Genomic DNA, 24,933 nt, shown 5'->3' with positions numbered 1-24,933 from the left:
TTTTTCCAGGTAAAATGGTAAAACCAGACAACGTTGACGATAACTTAGATCTGAATTGTCTGGATCTTTACATTTTATCAGAGCACGTAAAAAAGAAGACCACGATGTTTACCTGTATGAGCGGTAAATTTCCGTGGATACTGGAAGCTGATTGTCATCTCGTTAGATTTTGGGAACTCTATATACTTTCCTTGGTATCATACATCTGTATTGTATATCCATATTACATCGGTTTTATGAGAACTTTTCCTGGAGGGATCCTATATTACTTTGAAATTGTGATAAGCATATCTCTGCTATTTAACATCGTCATAACATGCGCTACTGCTGTTAAGACTAAAAAGAAATATATAAGGAAGATTCGCGGTATAGTCTCATACCGATTAAATACGCTGGGCTTTTACCTAGATTTGCTAGCAAACATACCATTGGAATATATTCTTTGGATACACACATATACAATGCACCGAAGCGACCACAGAAACCATTTGTATTATATGAGTAAAGGAATAAAGTTATGCCTTGTTTGGAGAATATCTAGTTTTTTTGAAAACTTGGAGAAAAAGTTGTTACTAAATACTATTGTTGTTAAAGTAAGTAATGACAATTATTATTGCCTGACCGTTTTTGGGTTGATAGAAAAGTTTTTAATAACAATTATTGAAATATTGATTTTGGCTAATTGCAGGTTATGAAATATTGTGTGTATATTTGTTTGCTATGTTACTGGTGTGGTGTTATTTTATTTATGGAGTCGTGTTTTGTGCCAAGGTGTTCCGAAGGTTCATGGTACAGCACCGTATTAAATTGGGAGGATTTGGTACCAGAAGTTACTATAAGCAGGTGTGACTTATGATAAAATTATTTGACATTTGAGCTGTTTGAAGTGGCTTAATTAACACTGTTTTTCACATATTTTAGGAAAGAGTTTCCGTTAGTAACATCTGTTTATTTTGCGACCACCATGATACTTGCGGTTGGCTACGGAGACTTGGCTCCCGGTGACATGTACGACATGAGCTTCGTGGCATTTTTCAGTCTTTATGGTGTATTGTTAATCGGATACTGTGTGGCAGAATTTTCAGCCGTCGTTACACATTCGTCCAGGTAAAAAAACGCGTATTAAGAACATAATCACAGCCGACTAAATCATCGATAAAATCGAAGATAGCAGGAGTTGACGTTGCTGGGACAATAGGTACGAAATAATATATTCCGAAATTGGGGAGCATAAGCACCTATTCCACTGTGTCTCTATCATTTGAAATCGTTAGTAAAAGTGTTAGTGATGGAACTGATGGAAATAGATTAGTATCATCTATTTGAACGGTAGAGATACAGTCAGTGGAGATAGACGCACTTAATTTTATTACAAAAATCTTGTCCCAGCAAGGTAGACTCTACTATCCATATATATAGGTACTTATTAGGATTACGAATTCATTTAAGTAGTCTTATGCACATAAATGTAACGTATTAGGATAATGTACCTAATCTAGATGGATTTCTGCACTTTTCTTAAACCATGTTACCCTTTTCAACAGGACTAAAACTGCATTTTTAGAAGTAATACTAACGATCGACAAATTTATGGAAGAAAATAAAATGCATCGATCTATCAAAGAAAGAATAATGGCATTCTATGAACTGCAATGGCACTACAATTTGGTAACCTTTTCTTCCTTATACAGGGTCATTTTTGGACCGTTAGCCATATTGTGCGAGGTGATTAGATAGGTCATACTTAACAACTTTTTCTATAATCCAGTAACTTTGTCGAGTTTTGTAACCTGGCTATTTTGCGTCAAATCCGGTAGTTCTGATTTTTTGCAGGCTTGTTTATGATGTTGGCCCAATGAATAATCCAAGTTTGTGACTTCGAGCGCCGAACGCAACTTTGTCAAAAATCGAATAAACCGCAATTTTTTTTTAGATTTGGGCGATTACAACCCTAAAGTACTAGTTTTCGGTAGTAACTTCCTAGGGCGTTTTTAAAGTAGACTAAATTTGCTACAATAAGACACTAGAATTGTCTCTGTGCATCTAATATTTTCCGAGATAAAGCCTTTTAAAATTTTATAATTTTACATCAGTTCTTAGCTATTATATAAGGGTTAGGTAGGTAATTTATATGGAATTCATCACCGCCACGTTGTACAAAATATTTATTTTCAATAAATTTTTTTTTTAAATACGCACTCATATACTTGGTCAAGCAGATCTTGTCAGTAGAAAAAGGCGGCAAATTTTAAAAATGTAGGCGCGAAGGGATAGCGTCTCATAGAAAATTTGAATTTCGCGCCTTTTTCTACTGACAAGATTTGCTTGACCATCTATACATTTTTTTATGGAATATAAATATTTTGTAGAACGTGGCGGTGATGAATTCCATATAAATTACCTACCTAACCCTTATATTATAGCTAAGAACTGATGTATAATTATAAAATTTTGAAAGGCTTTATCTCGGAAAATATTAGATGTACAGAGACAATTCTAGTGTCTTATTGTAGCAAATTTAGTCTACTATAAAAACGCCCTAAGGAAGTTACTATCAAAACTAGTACTTTAGGGTAATAATCGCCCAAAAGTAAAAAAAATGCGGTTTATTCGATTTTTGACAAAGTTGCGTTCGGCGCTCGAGGTCACAAACTTGGAATATTCATTGGGCAAACATCATAAACAAGCCTACAAAAAATCAGAACTACCGGATTTGACGCAAACGCAAAATGTATAATTTTACTGTATTACTATGGGACCAACTCCGAAATCACAATTTTTTTTTTGCCGTTTCATACATTTTGGTCGAGTCGATGTTGACGTTTTCTAAGGGAAGACCAAGATTTTTTTGGGATTTCGGGGTTGGTATCATAGAAAAAGTTGTTCAGTATGACCTACCTAATCACCTCGCACAATATGGCTAACAGTCCAAAAATAACCCTGTAGTTATCTTAGATTTAGGTGCAAAATAAATTCATACATTCACTCAGCATTTAGGTCACAACTAAGATAAAGTTAAGAGTTCCAAATGTACCGTATGAGTGGTACCTTTGTTTCCCATAAAGTTTTAAGTCATAATGTATTGTTTGCCATACTATCATTAGTTATAAAACTGAAACCGTTAACTTTTCAGGATTTTCCGTTAGCTTAGGTTGGGTTAGGTTTATTTATGGCAACCCTGAAAAGTTATACGTTTCTGAGAAAAACCAATTATGACTAACGAAAATTCGGACAGTCATAATGTATGACTTAAAACTATATGGGAAACAATAAAGACCCGCCGTATGACTATTGGTTCTTAATCAGTCTTCATTTTAACTTAGGGGGTGGAACTAACGAGCGACAATTGGTTAGAAAAGACTGTAGTCCCCTCGGAGTTACGCAAGAAAGTATTGCATCAAGCGCGATTCAAAACGCTCACGTCCATCAAATTCTTCCAAGTCAAGAATAAAGAATTTATTCATACTCTGACTGAATGTAAGTTCTAGTGCGAGACAACCACATCACTAGAATCGTTTGTAATCTACCACCTACTTTATTTATGTTCATTTTTCAGCGGCAAGAGATATCATTCTTCCTCCTGGAGAGATAGTTTACTACGGTGGTACTGTTTCAAGGGAGCTTTACGTTATAGAAAGTGGGTACTGCTTATTAACTTCCAAAGAGCTCAGGGAAACAAAGAAAGAACGGGTTATCGGACCTGGTAATCATCTGGGCCTCTTAGTTTTGCTCTACGGGGTGCCTGCTGTGAGCTCGGTGGTAACTTTGACACATTGTAAGGTATGCATGTACGTGGTGAAATATTAATATGATTATACAACCTAACCTGTTAAAATCAAGACATGTTACAAAATATCAGTCACCGAACCGAATATTAAGTAAACATTTAAAAAAACTTTTTCACCTCAGCAGCTCGAACAAGGGTAGTTTGCTGCTTAAAAACAGTGAGCAAAATGCGATTTTGCTCACTGAGTGAGACAAAATGTCATTCAAGTAACCTTTATAGTCAACTGTCATTTTTAACATGCGGGGTCTAATACAAGTTCGATATACTTGGGTTCTATTATCTCTGTCCCTCTAGGTATGTTCTCACTGCTTAGGGTGAAAAATTTTGTGTACTACACGAGATCAAAGTTATTTACATCTCGTGCGCTTTTGAATCCCTTACTACGCTCAAGATTCTAAATTAGATTCACTCGCTACGCTCGTGAATCTATTATAGAATCTTTCGCTTGCACGGGACTCAAAATAAGCACTCGAAGAAATATCAAACTTTGATCTCTTGTTGTACAAATAACTATTCCTATTTTGTTATCAAGATTTGATACCTACTTGTCTTGAAGATACTTGGCAGCTATACTGCTATACAAGTGTGCACACTATATGTACAAGTGTGTTTGTGGTTTTGTTTTGGAAATAAGCATGTAATGCTTCATATTTCAGTTAATAAGCATTGGCCATTCAGCGTATACTTCAGCCCTTAGCCTTTTTCCTGCTATGAGAGAACATGATGACCTACTGACACCGAATGAACTGCAGTATATAGAAGAACTAGCTGCATCTCAAGCTACTGATGACTATTTAAAACATCATATACATAATACAGATAAAAAAATCAAGATAACCAGCATGTTTCAGAAATTTTTTGACGGTGTGTATTTTTGTAGAGTCACCTGCAATAATATGTTACTCTTCGAAGGCCGCAAAAATATCTGAAATGTTTTATTTGTAGAGCCATAAGAGCGTGTCACATATTTTTGCGGCGTTCGAAGAGTAACATATTATTGCAGGTGACTGTAGGTACCTACTAACTATAGTAGAACGGTATAAGCTGTTTTAAATTTTAAAAATAAAAGATGCTTCATTCATTTACAAGCTCCCTGCACGGCTACCACGAGTTGGCATTTGACATTTACGCAGTCAATCTCTCTCGCACTGATGTGTAAGTGCGATAGAGAGGGAATGCGATCGAGTTGACGCATTCACTAAAGTAAATTTCAAATGCCAACTCGTGGCAAGGCAACATATCACTCGATATGGTAAAGCCACTGGCAATATTGACATAACATTATGTCAATTCTCATAGCCAACGTTTAACAGGACTTTTCCAACCTCGTATGATTTTGTGAGTTAATAGAACTACCGGAAAGTATTTACCCTCTTAGATATATCCACTCGAGTTAATTTATTTTTTTATATTTCAGACTCGTTTATAAATGTGTACAACCATTATACGAATAAGAAGCAGAGTTACTTTAAGTCATACAAGCAATTTAACACTCTGGAATACCTTGCTCCATATTTACTGATTCCTATAGTTATAAAACCGGACGGCATTTTCCTCAAAACTTGGGCCTTGCTACGTGTGGCAGCAGCATTTCTGTTATGTTTAATGATACCTGTAAGTTACTTATTTATACACAGGGTGGCTAAAAAATAACTGCATTCCCGTTGCCAGGGAGGTTTTAGAATTACCCTCCCATAGAAAATGTACCAGCCAAAATGTATGAAATTGAAACAGCCAAAACTTTTTTTCGCGATTTCGGGTTGGTCCCATTAGTAGGGTCAGTAAGGAACACAAATGTATGGAAGTGCATGCACTTTAGTCTCAGGCGATGCCGCTTGGCACGATTGTTCCTTAGGTCAAACAAAGTTGATCTGGCCCGGTAGCCAGGAGATCGTACCATGCAGACCCCCCAAAAAGGATGGGGGGGTGAAAAGGTCGGCTCCCAGGTCCAATCTATGCTATATTCCTTCCTAGTCTTAGCAACTAGGGCAAGTTATATATCATTTTCGTATAAATTAGGCACGAGGAATTCATTTTTGAAATAATTATTATGCCTTTCCATACAAAAAAAAGATTTTTGTACAAAACATGAAAATGTTATGTAATTATTTGTGAGAATTTTGGATGTTACAATCACAGTGTGGCGATTTGCACTAGATAAAAAATTGGACGATGTAGCCCATGTACTCTTTATTTTGGAAAATATCACTTTAAAGTAGGCATTCATACATTTTTATGTAATATTTCTATACGAATTTCTAGGTTTTTTGACCCCTCCCCCCTCCTTGTCACACTTGGTCACATTTGGCAAACCCCTCCTCCCTAGTGTGACGTCACATTTTTTCTACGAAATCGCCAAATCGAATTAAGTTCCTAAGTATTATTAATATTTTATCAAAGTATTTTTGACGATATAAATATTAGTAATCTTATAACCCAAAACTGCTTAGGAAAGAAAATTAAATGAATTAAAACGATTATCGTTTTAAAAACTTGTTATTTAAATGTACAGCGAATAAAATAATTTAAATAAATTTTCGGTTACTGATGAAGTTAAAGTGACGTCACAAAGTTTGTGTCTCCCCCCTCCCCCATGTCACAATATGTCACATTTTCTTGACCCCCTCCCTCCCCCTAAACGTGTGATGTAATTAATGGATGACCCCTTATTCAAAATTGATTTCTTTGCTGAAAAGATCATTAAAAATTCTATACAAAACGCTTGGTTTAATAATAAGTTATATATTTTAATTATTCGATATTTGAGTTTAAAAAAATCGGAATTTCAATTGACAACATTTCATATTTTTAAGTGCTACTTTTTATTGTCTACATCGAAAAAACGCACTAATTTAAGGTACCCGTATTTTTTTTATTTTGCGTAAGTCCTATATTTTGGTCATAAAATCTATTTATATTGTTACTTGAAACAAAAGGGCGTATGTAACAAACGTCATTTGTGAGAATCGTGACGTCACGGATCTGTTTCATACACTGGAAAAAACGTTGAATTAATTTACGTTTGAGCATAGACAACAGTGCGAGTCACATAACTTCAAACGTTAAAAATAAAATCACAAATTAACAAGTGTCACAAACTTCAAAACTCAAGTCAAACGATTGGTTTTCATCCCGTTTTCAATAATATTTGTTTCTAGAAATGCCTCGTATTAAACATTGTTTTTTCAAAACATGCCAAAACAACACTGGTTTGTCGGCGAAAAAGAAGTTTTTTACTGTTCCGACGGACAATAAAGCTCAGTGGTGTGCAGCAGCCGGCTGGGATCATGTACCTACAAGGGCATTATTTATTTGCGAAGATCATCTGAATGTATGTACCTAATATCAGAATGTATGTAACTATGTACTATGAAGTGCCGGTATAGCTCGGTGATAAGACGCGTGACTTTCAAACCGGAGGTTGCGGGTTCAAACCCCGGCCGTACCACTGGGTTTTTCGGAACGTTGTCAAGTGTCACTGGTAGTGAAGTGACAATGACAATGACAATGTCAACCCAATCGGAAGTAATTTCTTTGCTTGTAGTGGCAGAACTGAAGCAGCTGGGTGACGTCAATTTCCGTTTTAACTATTTTTAGAGATTTTGAATACAAAAAATCGTAAAAAATATATAAAATATATTTTTTTGTAATCTACAGGAGCCCCTCTCGAAATGGTTTTCGATTTAGGGATATTGAAATTTTTGAAATGTTGTCAATTATGGTAATATTTGAAAAGCTCATAATTTTAAAAATAAACGTCATATATAAAAAATATTTGGCGTCCGGTTTTATACCTACTAGAAGAAGAACTAAACCAAATATAAACAAATTCGGGAACCTCACTTTTTTTTTCCTGTCCGCTTCATATGAAATGCCCCAATATCTACCCTTAAGGGGGGAAATCGGGGGCAGAAAGTTTGTATGGAAGAAAAATAAAAACAACAAATTTGTACCAAAAAAGGGCAAAAACGTATGGAAAAATGATCCAAGCATTATATTTAAACTTTTAAAATGCCAAATTCAGTGTTTTAGTAAACATTTTTAATCTTTGACTTTGGGCATAGTTCCATTTGTATGGAAATCGTTACCGCCACGCGCTATAAATTATTTTTTTACTACAAAAAAATGTATGAATGCCTACTTAAAAGTGATATTTTCCAGAATAAAGAATACATGGGCTACATCGTCCAATTTTTTATTTAGTGCAAATCGTCACACTGTGATTGTACCATCCAAAATTGTCACAAAAAATTACATAACATTTTCATGTTTTATACGAAAATCATTTTTTTTGTATGGAAAGGCATAATAAGTCTTTCATAAATGAATTCCTCGTCCCTAATTTATACGAAAATGATATATAACTTGACCTAGTTGCTAAGACTAGGAAGGAATATAGCATAGAAGATTGGACCTGGGGAGCCGACCCTTTCACCCCCCCTTTTTGGGGGGTCTGCATGGTACGATCTCCTGTCTACCGGGCCAGATCAACTTTGTTTGACCTAAGGAACAATCGTGCCAAGCGGCATCGCCTGAGACTAAAGTGCATGCTAAATGACCTTACTGACCCTACTACCATAGTGAAAGTTGCTCAGTATAATCCCAAAACCCATCTTAATGTTAGTATCGACGTGAGTAGAGATGTAAAAATGTCCTTCTAGTAGGAGTAATTAGTACCTATCTACGGTGATGTTTAACTGAAGAAACAAGTACTTAATGTATTTAGAAGAAGAAAAAAAGACTATTAATCTTAATTCATATTGTGTTATTTATTTAAACGTTTTTTTTTCAGATAACGGTTTCAATGGCTCCAATGTTCAGAATGTTTAACATTCCGATATTAGTGTTGGAAGTTTTTTGCTACATCGACCTGTACTTGATGTTCCATGTCGCTTACTATGGCTCTAAAAACCAACTGATTATTCATCCGTATTTGACAGCTAAAAACTATTTAAAGGTTGTATTTATGTTTCACTAATATACCTATACATATATAGCATATATGTATATTCCTTAATTGACAAAAAAAGTTCCACACATTTACCTATTTTGTAGTATTGTTTAACATAGGAATTAATCACAAAATATTTAATTAAGGAATTTATTGAGAATTGTAAACTGAATTACACGTATCATTTCAGAGGGCATTTATTATAGATTTTCTGACGTGCTGGCCGTGGTATGCAATTTGGGAAGGATTTATGCCTAAACACAATGAAGGTCATACCGCCGATGAACATAACAGAAGCCCTCACATGTATCACTGTTTACTAAGAATGGTCAACGTATTGCAAGTTTATAGACTGTACGCTGTTTTCTGGACTGAATCAATAGGAGCTTTGAAACGGGTAATATTTACCTCGATATACTTGAGTTGGTTGAGTTTTTTTTTATTTGAATTATCATTACAATAACTAACCAACCAATAAAATCTTCGTCGACCGGAGTCCGGATTCTAGTTTAGGTTTACATAAGTATAGTATGTGTTTTATATGTATTTATAATTTTAATAGATATCTATTGTTCAAGAAGCTTTAATGCAAAATTAAAACGACTTGAATCCATGGGCCACTCTATACCAGCTGTATTTCTTCAAGGGTCATCCGACATCCGATATCGGATCGGACAATGTGAAAACGCTCGTAAGAGTTTTAGTTTAGGGTTTCGACGGAGACTGGAGGATACGATTCGAGTAAAACAACGCAAAATCACATTGTCTTTGGGCTCGTTACAATAATCTGACTGTTTAAAAATAAGTACCTTATATTATTATACCTAGTATGTGCGGAAAGAGAAGAGGCGTAGAATGTATTGGATCCCATACAGTTCACGACTCTTGTCTTTCCGCACAGACTATATAGCCGTTATTTTTGTTTCAGGCTTACGTCATGAGTGTAGTACAATTCATTCTATTAATGTTGTTCTTTTTAAACTTATACACCTCATTACTAATAATGATGTCCTGTCGTTTTGTCATAGCTTCGAATGCTCATGACTTTACAGTTTTATTAAAAAATCTGACGCTGCAAGGGCCACTCTTAGATACCGTATTCTACCCGGGAGGAAACATGATATGTAAAAAAGGTTAGTCTAGTTTAATTGTTTCTGAAAATTATTCTAACTGCTAAATACTACCTAACTAATATTAAATGCATTTTTCTTAATCTTAGATTTCAAGAGCACTGATTTCTAACATTCATTGTTTTCAATAAAATAACAAGTCGGTAACAAAATAAGGAAATAATGTCAAAAATATTTACAGGCTCTTGGATAGACAACGCGAGGGATATTGTAATCTCAGATCACATATCGCCCAAAACAGCGATTTTACTGGGCTATTACTGGACTGCTTCAACTTTCAGTGGGGCCGGTTTCGGCGACATCACGCCCCAAGACACTACCAACATGATCATGTCCATATGCATATCAATACACGGTGTTTTATTCTTTGGGTATGTCACTGTGTAGAATCATCAAAACAATTAGGTGTACTTATACCTCTGTATAGGTAGATGTTTGCATGTATGGCTGCATTCCAAATATCGTTATTGACTATACCAGTAACAAAACCTCTTTCAACTGCTCAATTTTTTAGTGGAAGATGTCACTTTAAGCCTCTAAGCGCCACTTAAACCAGGTTTAACCCCTTAACACCGGGTTATTTAGTGGGATGGTGCTAGTGGCGCTAAGAGTTAGGTTTGCTTACGGTCGAATGTTGTGTTGTGTGTTACCCATAATATGTCTCAGTGTTGTACGATAAACTGCATGCATATAAAAAAAATTCTAATATTTTTTATGTGACCTGAGACTTTTATGAAGGTTATTTTAGATACGTGTACGCAAGGATTGCGTCTCTAAAAGCTATGGCAGACCAGATGGTAACAAAATTTCAAGAAAACTTAAAACAATTAGATTTTTTCTTGACGAGAGAAAAAGTACCCACGGTATTAAAACAAAATGTGATGGAGCACTGGAAATATCAATGGAAACGAACTGGCGGTTGGTCCGTAAGTAATCGAGGAAAACTCTCCAAATTTTATAGGTACTTACATCTACCTATACCTAATAGCGATAGCTGTATTTTTTATGGTTACTGGTGCATTTGCTCTCGGAAACCGACATTGGACAAAGCGGAACTGCTGACGAAGACCATGAAATGATGGTCATACGATGACATTTCTTATCCGTTGTTTTTTATTGTTAAAAAAATAATTTTTTAAGATATAACCAACACAGAAAATACTTAATACATCACGGTATCGTCGTGATTACCTTTGTGTCCCGGGATATAATCAAATCAGTGCATCATATATAATTCATATAACAGCAACACCGAATAACCTCATATATTATTTTGTAATCTCACTAAAATAATAATTTAATAAAAACTTGATACGACTAATGACATTCCAAATTAGTAGGCGCATTCCATTTTTAAGAGCAAGATGTTGCTATACTTGCTATTTAGCATAAACAAACGGCGAGATGACTATTAATTAGTTACAACACAGCATATATTTTATTGGAAACAGCACCAGACCATCCTGGGAAAACTGCATGCCAACCTGAACGAAGACGCAGTGTTATACATGTATGAAAGGACACTGCAAGAGATACCTCTCTTTGAAGGTGTCGAATATTCATTTTTTAGAGCGTTTGCGAAGAAATTGAGTGAGCTGTATTTTCAGAAGAGATATATGGTTATACGGGTCAACGAAGTGATTAGCCACATGTACATTATTTATAGAGGAAAGGTAAAAATGTTGCTATTTGATTACGCAATAATTCAATTTCAAAATATGTTAAAATTAGGAAAACTTTGTCTAGTTCGAATAACATCATTGAATAGAAGGAAAAAATATTTTATTTAAAATTAACTTATAATTTTTGAAATGGTATAAGATTTATTGAAATATGTATGTATGTATTTGACCGAATAGGATCGCTAGCCTCGTTATTTAATTTATGCGTAGTATTTTTTATTACGTTGATTTAGGTGGACATTATATCAGAATACAATGAAGTGGAGGCCTGTATGGGACCTGGTGGGATCTTCGGCAATATACGAGGGGCCTCTATGTATCTAACTATGTCCAATGTCGTCGCCTCAAGAAATATTGATTTACTACGCATTGATGGCGTTGAATTCTATGCCCTTTTAAAGGTGAGTTTTCAAATTACATACTTCGGGTTCCGACAGCATCGTAGCTTAGGCAAAAACTAGATACCTAGCACACTGTATCTCATAACTAATATTAATCACAGGCGCTCTTTTTACAAGCTTTTGTTTAACTTGCAATGTTTGTTTGTTCGGATCAAATCTGGCAAGCTAAATTGGACCCACTTCCCACTCGAATAGTGAATGGAAAATTGAGCTGAAACTTCACAGTTTTTTCACTTAGCCTTCACAGTCTTTGAATTTTAATAACCCTTATTACGTACTTATTGAACAAAACACTATTGTATTATTTGTTCCAGAGTTACCCATCAGTGCTGCAAAAAGTAAAGAATTCAGTTGACAACGCGCCGAAAGATTACGTTCTGCCTTCAATGGTGACAGTAAAATCCAGCCTACATGTGAGCTTTTGAACTACCTTACATGCCTATTTATAAAAAATACGTAATTATACTTATCAAAGACTTGGATACAAGATAGATGGTAACATAGTGGGAAAGGGCGCGAATATTCCAATTTAGTAAAAAATACGAAAATATATAAGATTGTTATACTCGTAGTTTGATCACACACACATCAGCACATCACATCAGCCTATATACGTCCCACTGCTGGGCACAGGCCTCCTCTCGAGCGCGAGAGGGCTTGGCCTATAGTCCCCACGCTAGCCCAATGCGGATTGGGGACTTCACATACACCTTTGAATTTTTTCGCAGATGTAGGTATGCAGCGTAGTTTGATGATCTCGGTGAAATGGTCCAAATAGATTAATCAACAGGTTTTTGCTATTGTACCTAGTGTACCTACTATCCCGTGAGTCAGAGCCTCAGGGGAATTAGGGGATAACGATACTACAGATCGTTAAAAAATACGATGTACATACTTAACACGTATCTGTCATGATTAGAACATAGCCTATAAATAAATGATCTTCTAATTACCACAAAAATGTCGCGTATCATGCAATTAAGTAAATTGTAAATTACGTTCCGGTTTCAAAGTGTACAGGTGCTTATAATATGGAAACCAGGTGCACAAAAAAGTTGATCCACATTTTAATGTATTTTATACAGGTTCACCGGCCGAGTACAATGCCAGATAGTTCTGACGAAGATGATAATGACGAGCTCGACGTGTATATGGAAGTAAGATTAGAACCAGTCATGATTTGAAACCATTTGTAGAATCTAACATTTCACCTATAGTATTCCATAAGAACCTTGAATTCTTAATATTTTCAACCATAACAACGTGAATGGCTCATTCCGCAATTATGTATTCTACAGCTGTCGTAGATATGATATCTATTTTGGCAAACAATAAACCCACAATTAGTTTGATCATTCCTCGAATCCTAGCCTTCACTACCTAAGCTATATCTATCTATATATCTACAGATGTAGTGAATAATCCTCTACCATCGTATCCACACGGAAACGCACGAATTTGTTTTGCTGTGTTTCAGTGGTCAGTTTCAGTACTTTAAGTACAAAAAGGTTGGCTGAAATAGAATGGCAAATTACAAACGTTTCCGAGAAAATATGACGGCAAAGGATTGTTCACTATCTGTAAGTTGTACTGACCTGAAAAATACACTTATAGCTGTATTTGCTGTGCTTTTTAGAGCCCGCAGAGAAGCATAGCTGAATCGCATGGATCACGGTCTATTACTTCGGCGGGAAATGTGGAATATGTATCAGCTATATTTTTACTGTTTAAACCCCACAGGTAATGTCTAGGTATAAGCCTGAAGCATTTTTTTCTATGGTAAATCTGTAACAAAGTAATAAAGTAACATATTTCCCACAACAGTGTAATAATAATATTATAGATTTATTGTAACATAGGTAGGTATTATTTACAGATGGTTTCGAAGTAGCGTGATACCGGACTGCAAATGGATACAATTCATGGGTATGTCACAGTCTTTTACTCAGTAGGCATCGTAAGTAAACGGTCCGTCAAAATTATTTAGGTACGTTTACAAGTATTTTAACTTGTAAAAGTCGTATCAAGTTTCCTGTGTAAGTATACATAAATAGTCAGGGTAATTTTCGCCTATGGCTAAGTACTTATTGATTTTATAAAATATAAAAAAATTGTTTGTTTTTAAATTTTACACCTATGCTCTATGAATCCTAGTTTAGTTTTGTATAATTCTAATCCTGTATCTTTACGGTTTCAGAGTATTTCATCAGTTTCTTGTCTTACATTGATTTCATGACTCTAGTTTATCAATTGGCATTCCAATCAGTGCCATATTTTTACTATATATGCATTATAACAGACATAATATTTTTGTACAAACTGTTCTTGGACGTACATACCGGATACATGAACCGGTATGGAGAATATGTATTAAACCCAAAGAGAGTAAGACAACTGTAAGTGCCTTTTTATCTACTACAAGCAACTCTTGATTGACCTTGATTTTCGTTAATAACCCGCAGCGTATATTAAAACGCTTTTAGGCTTGGTAGCCATTTTAGATAAGCTGGACTATATTCTGTACTAATAGAACAATCATCGACTGCTGCACTGTATATATTTCTTTCATCAAAATATATTATTAATATCCGTCTAGCCCTAGCCTTTAGAGTTTGTTGTGCGTCTAGTCTATATATATATATATATATATATATAGAGAGATATAATCGTTAGGCGATAGGCGAACTATGCAGAGAAAACCAAGTAGACTAGGTTTTATTTTTATTTATACGGTTTATTTCAGGTTCTTCTCCAGAAGATTTCAAAGAAGACGCGATTTTTTGGCTAACTTGCCTATATCATACATTGTTTTTGCGATAAATTATCTGAATTGCGGAATAAAAATGGTTTTCTTCTCCTATCTGCGAACGCCTCAACTCTCGAGGATTTCATATTTATTTACTAACAGAACCCACAGAAAAGTAAACATAGGCTCGGCGAATCTCTTTCTTAAGCTAGCGTAAGTACCTACTTCATTACCCCGAAACCGATCTTTTAATTCATTACAAATCATCAAGTTAATTATACCTAAGCAGTGTTCCGAACAAACAAAAGGATTAAAAAAACCTATTTTTTTTTCTCCTTCAAAGCGATTAAAAGTATAAGTAGTCTACAAATGTCACTCACGTCGTACCTAAAAACCAATCGATTGACTCATCAGTTACCAAATCAACTGCGATTTTTGCCGCTACTGTGGAACACACGACTAAAACATACCCACATACTTACCCCTCTTTTTCATAAAACTTAACAAGCCTCAATTCGTATTTATATATTATCCCTTTTTAGGGTTCCGTACCCAAAGGGTAAAACGGGACCCTATTATTAGGGTTCCGTACCCAAAGGGTAAAACGGGACCCTATTACTAAGACTTCGCTGTCCGTCCGTCCGTCCGTCCGTCCGTCTGTCACCAGGCTGTATCTCACGAACCGTGATAGCTAGACAGTTGAAATTTTCACAGATGATGTATTTCTGTTGCCGCTATAACAACAAATACTAAAAACAGAATAAAATAAAGATTTAAATGGGGCTCCCATACAACAAACGTGATTTTTGACCAAAGTTAAGCAACGTCGGGAGGTGTCAGTACTTGGATGGGTGACCGTTTTCTTTTTGCTTTTTTTTGTTTTTTTTTTGCATTATGGTACGGAACCCTTCGTTTGCGAGTCCGACTCGCACTTGCCCGGTTTTTTACAAATACATACGTCAAAATTACAGATAAAGACAACCGATTAATAGAGTTAGACTAAGATAAGTCTGCAACGATTTTGGTAGCACACGCAGTGCAAGTGTTATTTATACGTCATGATTTCATAGAAGTTTGACGTTTAAAATAACACTTGCACTGTGTGTGCTATCATAATCGTTGCAGACTTATATTGATCTAACTGTAGCTAATTAAAGCTTGTAGCGCGTACACGAGGGAGTTATAGGGCCAAAGGATCGATTGAGAGTTGAGACCACAAAATCTCCATTTTTTTTTAGGTCGATCGGTATTTGGGCATCGATTCTGTCGCATATAAACGCATGTTTGTTCTTCAAGCTGTCTTGCCTGACTCCTCTACAATGTACATCGTCTAACTGGATGGCTAAACCAGAACTCAATTTACGACCAAAATACTACCAGGTAATCTTTATTAGTTTGGTTTCATGGATAAATATACCTTAGATAACACACGCGGGGATTCATGCCAAAAATACTTGATTTTCTTAGCACACCTGAACTAACGCAACGCATTTTATTAGGTATTTACCTACCTACTTTATATTACAGACTAATTTTTAAACAATGCACTAAATGGCTATTATCTACATTTTCAGAAGGACTATTTTTCGTTATACATAGCATCACTATGGTATATGATAAATTTGCTTACTATCGCCGGAACAGGTGACGTGTCTTCTCGAAACGCATTTGAAATGGTTGAAACAATCATTATCATTGTTGTTATTAAATTCTGTACAGGTATGTGCAAAATACCCCTCACTAACCTACTCCATTTGCATTTAACGCCCTGTATTATGTATACTTGTGAAGTTTGTTCTACTTACTTCAAAGAAATACCTGCATAGCTATTTTCGTAACCTAACCTATCCAGCAGCATTCAACACAAATTCTCTAATCCTACTTCGAATTCCTGTCCAAAAACGCGACGGTCACACGGACGGACAGATTGGATACGACAAAACTATAACGGATTCGTTTTAAAAAGGGAACCCTCATAATAAATGTCATAGTAATTCCAAAATTTGTAATATATAAAGATAAAAAAAAAACATTGTAGTTATATTGTTTAAAATTGCAGGTCTTCTGATATCAGAAATGTCAGCTATGATATCAGCTCATTCGTCATCTCGAATCGACTATGATTACGGCATAAACGAGCTTCGAGACGGTTTGCGTGACATGGACCTGAGTGAGCACCAGATGAACAAAATGTGGGACTATGTTAGAGAGCTTTGGAATAGGCAGCAGGGAAGGCAGGTTTGTTTAGTCTTATTCATATGAGATAACAATTGTCTTTGTGTGGTCGTGGTCGCGAAAACAACAACGCAACAACACGATTCGTTCGAGTCGTCATTAGCAGTGGCGTAGCGTGAACTATTCTAGCCGTGGGCGAAGTCGCATTTGCGAGGCCCTTTTCTTTCACTGCGCCCGAAGGGGCCTCGCGCGGTGCCTCCCTTAGGGCGCGCGGCCATGGGCGACGGCCCACTTCGCCCATACCTAGCTACGCCACTGGTCATTAGCAATGATGAATGATGATGTAGAACACTAAACTTAGTGCAGAAGGGATGAAAGTGCGGGTTACGCAGTTTTTTTTATTATTTCAGATGCCCGAACTAGTTTACGAGCTACCTTTTCGCCTTCGCTGCCAGGTCATGCAAGCGGTATACGGCTCACACATCAGAGAATCGGTTATATTTAGTAGAACCGATGCTGATTTTAGAAGAATGCTAGCTATGTGGATAAATCACTGCGTGTTCTTCCCTGGAAACTATATCGTGCAGTGTGGTGATTCCGACCAATGCATTTATTTCATACATCGAGGAGAGGTCAACTTTTACCTTACCCCCTTAAACCCCTTATTCATAAAATTTAGCAAACCTGCGTTAAATTTTGTCTGTTTCTAAAAAACCCAAATGTCAAAATGGCATAAGTACCAACTTGTAACGATGAAGACATATGTTAAGTAGAGTTTCACCAAGTAGGGAAAAACGCCATCAGATATAAAGAATTTTGTTCCCGTATTTAAGCATAGGTACTATTGAATTATTATACACTAAATACCATCGTTAACTCAATTAACTGATGATTTATTAACCTTATTGCAATGAAATAAGGCCTAGCTGTGTTACACGTGTTGTATTAGTACTGCATTATATTGTAATGTTAAATATTCTTACATACTTGAGCTCTCATTAGTAAATATTTATTTTAGGTGGAGGTTTTGACTGTGCATCCGAATTTGACCGAGTCTATTTACGATATTTTAGGACCTGAAGACTGCTTTGGTTTAGCCCAAGTAAGTTATTTTCTGGGAAGCTCCATTAATCGAGTTTTCTGAACTGAATACATTCTTATCTTTTTTCCTTTATCAGGGTCTTTTTGTTGGCGTGTCACACCACTTCTCATTCCGCGCCAGAACAGTGGTCGATATTGTATACCTCAAGTTGGAACAGTGGAAATATTTGTTGGACTTCTATCCGAAATCTGCCAAAATGGTTCAAAAGAAAGTTCAAAATGTATATTTAGCAATATGAATATGAGCTAAGAATATGTAGGAAATTATTTTATTACTAGTTTTGAAATATAGATATACGTAAATTGCAAAATGTTTTATTATTTAACTTTACGAAAACATTAATGGAATAATGTATGTTTGTACTTTACATTTCAGCAAAAAAAATACCTAAGTAGGTAACTAAACCTTTGATGTTGTAAGCAAACATCAATAATCAATAACACTTTAAAACAAATCAGAGTAACAAACAACAAATTGAAATGTCGAATCAACATAAAGAATAACTTTAAAGGAGAAGTCCCCAATACTTAGAAAGAAATAAGCAAATATACCAGACTTTCGTTCCTCTTCCTCTTTCGCGTGACTCTTCGTGGTTCTTCGGGAATAGGTTCTTGCGATAGTTCATCCAGCACATCTTGAGATATCTCGGGCAACAAGCCTTGAGTTAGTTCAGGGAACAAGCTTTGTGTCTGCTCTTGGGTCAAGTCTTGTGAGGGTTCGGCGATGGTATCGTAAGCGGCGGACTGCTGGCTGGATTGGTCCAACACTTGAGTCTGGGTAAGCCTGGAACTGTTTAAATAAACTTTTCACACTTCGCGCAAGTAAATTCGTAATGTTTCGTATAGATTGTACATTATTGGGCAGGCTGGGAAACAGCTAGTCATGGCTCATAAGTTGATAACTTCGCTTCATCCGCCGAGACATTTATAGTGCTCTTCTTCAAACATACGAGAAAGTAAAGTACAATAATAAAATAATTTAGGTATTAAACATAATTCGAACCTTTACCACAAGGCTTGGCGGAGCGGACACACGTACAAAATCGTTTCAGTGTCAAGACATGACTATACTCATCTCATCAAAGTGGAAGTTCCCTAGCACAGCCACAAGAAAATATTTTTGCGTAACAAGCAACGTACTTACAAGAAAAACTTGATATTTTATTACTGAAATTGAAAAGCACCTGTACATGACACAATACACCAGCATTTTGCACGTTCCATCATCGCACAGCTAAACGAACTGAGATTCGGTCAATCTGATGTCAATTTGTCGCCGCGGGGTGAGGTAATTCAATTAGGGTTAGGGGCGGGGTGGCGAGTGGACATTCTGGCGTGGCGTCTATAAAATTTAAAGGGATAAGAGCAACAGAATAAGGCGCGTCGATTACCTGTTGTTGATTAACTTGCACAATCGGGTAATTAAAAATATATATTTTATTGTTAATATTTGATCTACTAACAACGCCATCTATATTCATTAATCTAAAACCTAGATAGCTTGCGCAGTGTAGAAAAATGTACTCCACAGGTGACATGTGCGATCAATTAGATAGTTCCCAGTGCACCCGATAAAGGGTGCTGTAATAAGCATGTAATAATTAGGACTAGTTTTTAGTATGTTACTGTAAAAGCCCGAAGTATGGCAAAACGTAGGATTTACCGGTAAACCCTAGGTTTTACCGATGCCGGTCGGTAAAAGCCCGAAATGTTAAATCTTACTAGTTTACTTCGGGCTTTTGCCAACACCGATATGGTAAATCCTAGGTCTTACCCCGGCGACCGGTAAAGTTTGAATCATGCACTGATTCTTAAACCTGTACCCGCGACTCAAACAGCCGCAGATTGCCCATGCTAGTCGCTCCTACTCAACGACCCATGAAGGCCCGAAGTAAACCCTTCTCTCAGTGTTATCGGTCCAAAAATATATAACAAAATTCCAAATGTATACAACTATCATATTTCAAATGCACCTGTGTGACGTGTAAAATATATATTTACCAATAAAGAAACTGAACTGAACTGTTTTTACTAGCCTATAATAGTGTCCAACAGCTGGGCAAAGTCCTGCCCTCTTTTCCGCCATTTGGTCCTAGGACTCCTATCAAATTTCTCCCGTTATTCTTTACAAAATGTATCAAGGTCGTCCCGCCATCTCCGTTATGGTATTCCTCTACCCCGCAATCCATCATGTGGGATCGAGCTCGGGGCTAGTTTGACCGTGTTCCAGATGCGTATGAAACATCATCATCACAACGACAAGTACGAGCCATCATCATCTTCCTCGCGTTGTCCCGTCATTTTGACACGGCTCATGGGAGCCTGGGGTCCGCTTGGCAACTAATCCCAAAAATTGGCGTAGGCACTAGTTTTTACGAAAGCGACTGCCATTTGACCTTCCAACCCAGAGGGTAAACTAGGCCTTATTGGGATCAGTCCGGTTTCCTCACGACGTTTTCCTTCACCGAAAAGGGACTGGTAAGTATCAAATGATATTTCGTACATAAGTTCCGGAAAACTCATTGGTACGAGCCGGAGTTGCAACCTCCAGATTGAAAGTCGCACGCTCTTACCGCTAGGCCACCAGCGCTCCCACACGAAACAAAGTACAAGTAAAAAGGTAATCCCACCAAAAACATTCTGTAAAAAACTAGCCAAGTCTCGATGGAGCTGCTTGTTTATCTCTAAAAAGTAATGAAATCTAGACAAAGTCGTGCCAAGTCTAAGGTTCCTTACTGCGATTTCTTTATTATTATAGTTAATGTTGTGTGACTTGGCCGTTGAAGGGTACACAAGGGTACAAAACCAGGTGCTCCATGACACCATTGCACCAATCTGTCGCCAGAACCGCTACCCATTGACGATGGAAAATTGCCACTTGGAAGACGTTGATTCAATAACCAGTCAATTGTAGGCTTGATAAAGCTGCGTATTTCAATAATACTTATGTATGGGCGAGCCTGAAACAAACCCTTCTTTTTGGTGCAATGGCAGATTGGTGCAATGGTGTCATGGAGCACCTGGTTTTGTACCCTTGTGTACCCTTCAACGGCCAAGTCACACAACATTAACTATAATAATAAAGAAATCGCAGTAAGGAACCTTAGACTTGGCACGACTTTGTCTAGATTTCATTACTTTTTAGAGATAAACAAGCAGCTCCATCGAGACTTGGCTAGTTTTTTACAGAATGTTTTTGGTGGGATTTCACTTCTTTTTGTAGTGAAAGCGTTGCGAGACTTGCACCTTTTTACATGTAATGTTTTTGATGGGATCTCATCTCTTTTTGTAGGCAGTCCTTCTTTTCGGGTACTCATACCCATACTATGTATACACATATCATAACTAAACATATCTTCATTCATACTCACATCGTACATCGTAGTGTACCTTTACTTTACTTTACCTACTATTTGTAGGAACTGCAACAGTAACTTTGTAATATCATATATTTATATGGGATTACAAACTTACTTATGCAGTTCTTAGATCTTTAAAACGTGACTGATATTGCAATATTTTTAGGTTTTCCCTTTATGTGGCCATTAAACCCTAACTCTGTACCAAATTTCAGCTCTCTGAGTTTATGGGAAGTACTAGTTCTTTTCTGATGATCATGAGTGAGTTTCATAAATGCGAAACTTTGCTTTCGCTTAACTTCGGAACTAAATGACCTACAGACTTGAAATTTTGGATTTTAAGTATGTGATTATAGCTTACTGGATGACCAAAATTTCTGCGTTCTGGTCTTATCCAGAGGTTCTCAAATAGGGGCCTGAAAATGCGGCGAAATGGTTCCAGTAAAGGATGGTACGGCAGTGCTTGCTTCGCGCTCGACTTGGCGGGGGCACTGCCGTGCCCCCCGATATACGAAAAAACGAACCTATCTGCATTCAGCCTGTCCAACTGTGATTGGTCAAAGTCTGCTTTGCAGCATGGCCACTTCTTCACTTGCTGTAAATACCGATTAAGGCATTTCGTGTGCACTGCTCTTCCACATGCGGGTACTGGGCAATTGTAACCCTGAAATAATTGAAGTTAGGTCAAAATAAATAAAATTCCGGGCGCTAGCTATACTATATCTGATGCGCAGCTCGAACCTAGAATGCTACGCCATAATGTCCTCCTCGATATCATTATTAGATATGGATCATCTTTTTTTGCTGTTATTCTGTACATCCAGGGGGAATGAGTAGCATGGTTTATTAGAAGAAATGTTATACTATGTTCTAATCTAATAATATGAAAGTGACCCAGGTGATCATAGGTATCCATGGCAACAAATGACAAAAAAATATTGATTCACCCTCCTACAGGTTTAGCATGTTTTTAGCTTTTATTACCTATTGCTCTGGGGTCATCCATTAATTACGTCACACGAATTTTTAGGTTTGTTGACCCCTCCCCCCTCCTTGTCACACTTGGTCACATTTGGCAAACCCCTCCCCCCTAGTGTGACGTCACATTTTTTCTACGAAATCGCCAAATCGAATTAAGTAAGTACCTAAGTATTATATATATTTTATCAAAATATTTTTGACGATATAAATATTAGTAATTTTATAACCCAAAACTGCTTAGGAAAGAAAATTAAACGAATAAAAACTTGTTATTTAAATGTAAAGCGAATAAAGTAATTTTAATAAATTTTCGGTTACTGATGAAGTTAAAGTGACGTCACAAAGTTTGTGTCTCCCCCCTCCCCCATGTCACAATATGTCACATTTTCTTGACCCCCTCCCTCCCCCTAAACGTGTAATGTAATTAATGGATGACCCCTCTTTATGAATCAAGAAATAACTGTTAATATTTTGCTTTAGCATCAGAGCAGAGGCATATTACATCCGTCATCATTTGCAATCAAAATAAAGCATGGTAAATGTAGAGTTACAAGAAATTTCACTTAGGATGTAGGTAAGTATGATTACATATCATTAATAGGACAATGAGTGAATATAGGTACACCGTTTTCAGTTTCCGTGCTGTAAATAGGTATTTTTTTCTGAGATTGTGGTCATAACAGTAAGTACACATCAAAAATAAATACTTTAATAAATAAAGTAACATACATACTTAGATTATGCACAATGCCTTGGTGCACAAAATAACGACCTCATGTGGTCGCGACCATTAGTCATGAGGAATGGAGGAAGAAGAGACCTTAGTACTTATCAATATTCTTATATCATGCCCTCAAATACCTACCCTGAAGACAATTTTCTTGCACAGAAAGCATTCATCAATGGCGTCTGGCATATTTTCCCGAAGATAGCTCTCAAACTCGTGGATAGCCCTAATGCCCAGAAGATAATTGTTATTATTCTGATCTTTGTCCAAATAGCGCATGCGGCACCAAGTATCGAGTAGTTTCTGGAAAATAGTTAAATATTCAATTAAATCATGTGTTGTTGACAACAGTGCCAACTTAAGTTGTATTTATGAATGGTGTTTTAGTACCTACAAGCTGCACTGTGATACAACTTTTAAAAACTACTTAAATATAGAGTCAGAGTGAAGGCCTATTCTTTTTTTGGATGTTAGTTAATAATATGATCAACATGAGTGTTGAAACCACGTTTTATCACCTAGTTCTACCTATTTAGTAATGATTGCCTACAAAACTGTTGGACTTGGGTTTAGACCCCATAAATCATTTATTTGTGTGATAAGCATAGATACTTATTTTCTGTATGCCCACAAGCCTTACTAACTTAACATAACGTAGTGTAGTGCAGGTATTCTTACGCTATCCTAAAATTGTATATCATACAATATTGTAACATCCCAATAAGTATTAGTTTTCCCTATGGGTTGAAAGGTCAGATGACAGCTGCTCCCATGCGCCATGGCCGAGATGATGCAAGGAAGATGATGATTTAATATTGTTCCATTAATACAATAATATAAGCAAGTTTGGAAAAAAGAGGAACAAGAATAATGAATTTAGAGGAGATAGGGGACCAAAGGGCAGTCGGGAAGCTCGGGTAACTCCTTATATGTCACAACAATTTACAATGGGGTGCTCAATCCTCCAACTGTCCAATGGTCCACACCCACACTTACCTGTCCATCTGTTTTAGTAAAGGAAGATTTTAATCCATTCACCATATTCATGGCATGAATTCCAGTGATCTGTCTTGTTTCGGTACTCATTATCTCTTCAATCAAGAGCCTGTAGTACTCGAGTTCCGTAGCGGAAAAAATATTCTGTGCTTTAGATGCTGCATCATGACCAAGTGACATGAATATTACTACTTGCTCATTTGTGAGTTCATCGTCAGCTATTTTAATTTGCTGTTGTAGTGCTCTTATCTCATCATTTATTTCTTTTACCAGGTCTTCTATTGTTATTTCATTATTTTCTGAAATAGAAAGTTGAAGATGTTGAACAAATTTTGTCACAGTATAATCCACAGGTAGGTTATAAGTTATTAAGTTTTATTCGTTATATTTTATTTATGTTGCTTTGCACTAACACTAAATTTAAGTACTTATGTACCAAACTTGTTACTAACACAAATTAATCCTGTTAAGGCAACTCTTCTTGGGCATCTGAGCGGCTAGATATAGCCAGCTTTAGTCAGTTTACAAATGTAGAGCTATAAAGCAGCATTCTCGCATGTCGTAACTCTCCATTTGTAAATAATACGCTATGAAAGATACATACCATCAAATTTGTTTACTACTTGCTGAGTTTCATCAAAAGTTAGCACTCCCCGGCTAGCTATGGTTCTTAGTAAAAACCTATGCACCCTGCCGTAGGCCATATTGATCTTCAGGACTCCTTTAAAGAAATGATGCACAGATTATAAGGATTAATGATAGATTTTCCGGAACAATGAATACATTAATCAAATTTAATCTTTACCAATTCGTTTTGCTTTGTAATGCAATGCACGAAAAGAAACAAATATGTTTTTGATTTAGCGTCTAACTCAAAGATCTCACTCGGCGGGCAAT

The 24,933-nt window shown here is 36.5% G+C and overlaps 2 protein-coding genes across 3 annotated transcripts in view; one reads left to right on the top strand and one right to left on the bottom strand.

Annotated features, from left to right (window-relative positions):
* The window catches only part of LOC134676150 (uncharacterized), a 24,691-nt gene extending 6,407 nt beyond the window's left edge, over positions 1-18,284 (top strand). The window contains exons 6-32 of the mRNA XM_063534432.1: positions 10-593; positions 689-843; positions 922-1,107; positions 1,545-1,668; positions 3,324-3,477; positions 3,557-3,780; positions 4,444-4,651; positions 5,205-5,401; positions 8,580-8,744; positions 8,929-9,135; positions 9,667-9,871; positions 10,050-10,239; positions 10,617-10,794; positions 11,320-11,541; positions 11,784-11,951; positions 12,266-12,364; positions 13,037-13,108; positions 13,588-13,691; positions 13,828-13,877; positions 14,149-14,347; positions 14,695-14,910; positions 15,936-16,077; positions 16,272-16,416; positions 16,757-16,935; positions 17,283-17,504; positions 17,891-17,974; positions 18,051-18,284. Coding sequence (XP_063390502.1) covers positions 10-593; positions 689-843; positions 922-1,107; positions 1,545-1,668; positions 3,324-3,477; positions 3,557-3,780; positions 4,444-4,651; positions 5,205-5,401; positions 8,580-8,744; positions 8,929-9,135; positions 9,667-9,871; positions 10,050-10,239; positions 10,617-10,794; positions 11,320-11,541; positions 11,784-11,951; positions 12,266-12,364; positions 13,037-13,108; positions 13,588-13,691; positions 13,828-13,877; positions 14,149-14,347; positions 14,695-14,910; positions 15,936-16,077; positions 16,272-16,416; positions 16,757-16,935; positions 17,283-17,504; positions 17,891-17,974; positions 18,051-18,212 — 4,841 coding nt within the window. The 3' untranslated portion in view covers positions 18,213-18,284. The remainder of the gene's footprint in view (positions 1-9; positions 594-688; positions 844-921; positions 1,108-1,544; positions 1,669-3,323; positions 3,478-3,556; positions 3,781-4,443; positions 4,652-5,204; positions 5,402-8,579; positions 8,745-8,928; positions 9,136-9,666; positions 9,872-10,049; positions 10,240-10,616; positions 10,795-11,319; positions 11,542-11,783; positions 11,952-12,265; positions 12,365-13,036; positions 13,109-13,587; positions 13,692-13,827; positions 13,878-14,148; positions 14,348-14,694; positions 14,911-15,935; positions 16,078-16,271; positions 16,417-16,756; positions 16,936-17,282; positions 17,505-17,890; positions 17,975-18,050) is intronic.
* On the bottom strand, positions 18,273-24,933 carry LOC134676541 (non-structural maintenance of chromosomes element 1 homolog). Of its 2 annotated transcripts, none has more exons than XM_063534933.1 (6): positions 24,842-24,933; positions 24,641-24,757; positions 24,037-24,335; positions 23,179-23,343; positions 21,857-21,996; positions 18,273-18,763 (listed from the first exon to the last, which is right to left on the bottom strand). In XM_063534933.1, exons 2-6 carry the CDS (start codon positions 24,738-24,740, stop codon positions 18,502-18,504), a joined length of 966 nt encoding a protein of 321 aa, XP_063391003.1. In that variant the 5' UTR covers positions 24,741-24,757; positions 24,842-24,933; the 3' UTR covers positions 18,273-18,501. The 2 variants fall into 2 exon arrangements, with proteins under 2 accessions (XP_063391003.1, XP_063391011.1); XM_063534941.1 differs by having other exon boundaries at positions 18,273-18,757.

The sequence above is a fragment of the Cydia fagiglandana genome, chromosome 2, assembly GCF_963556715.1.
Source record: "Cydia fagiglandana chromosome 2, ilCydFagi1.1, whole genome shotgun sequence".
Lineage (NCBI taxonomy): Eukaryota > Metazoa > Arthropoda > Insecta > Lepidoptera > Tortricidae > Cydia > Cydia fagiglandana.
The sequence above is the reverse complement of the archived record's forward strand: the minus strand, read 5'-3'. Positions and strand labels throughout refer to the sequence as shown.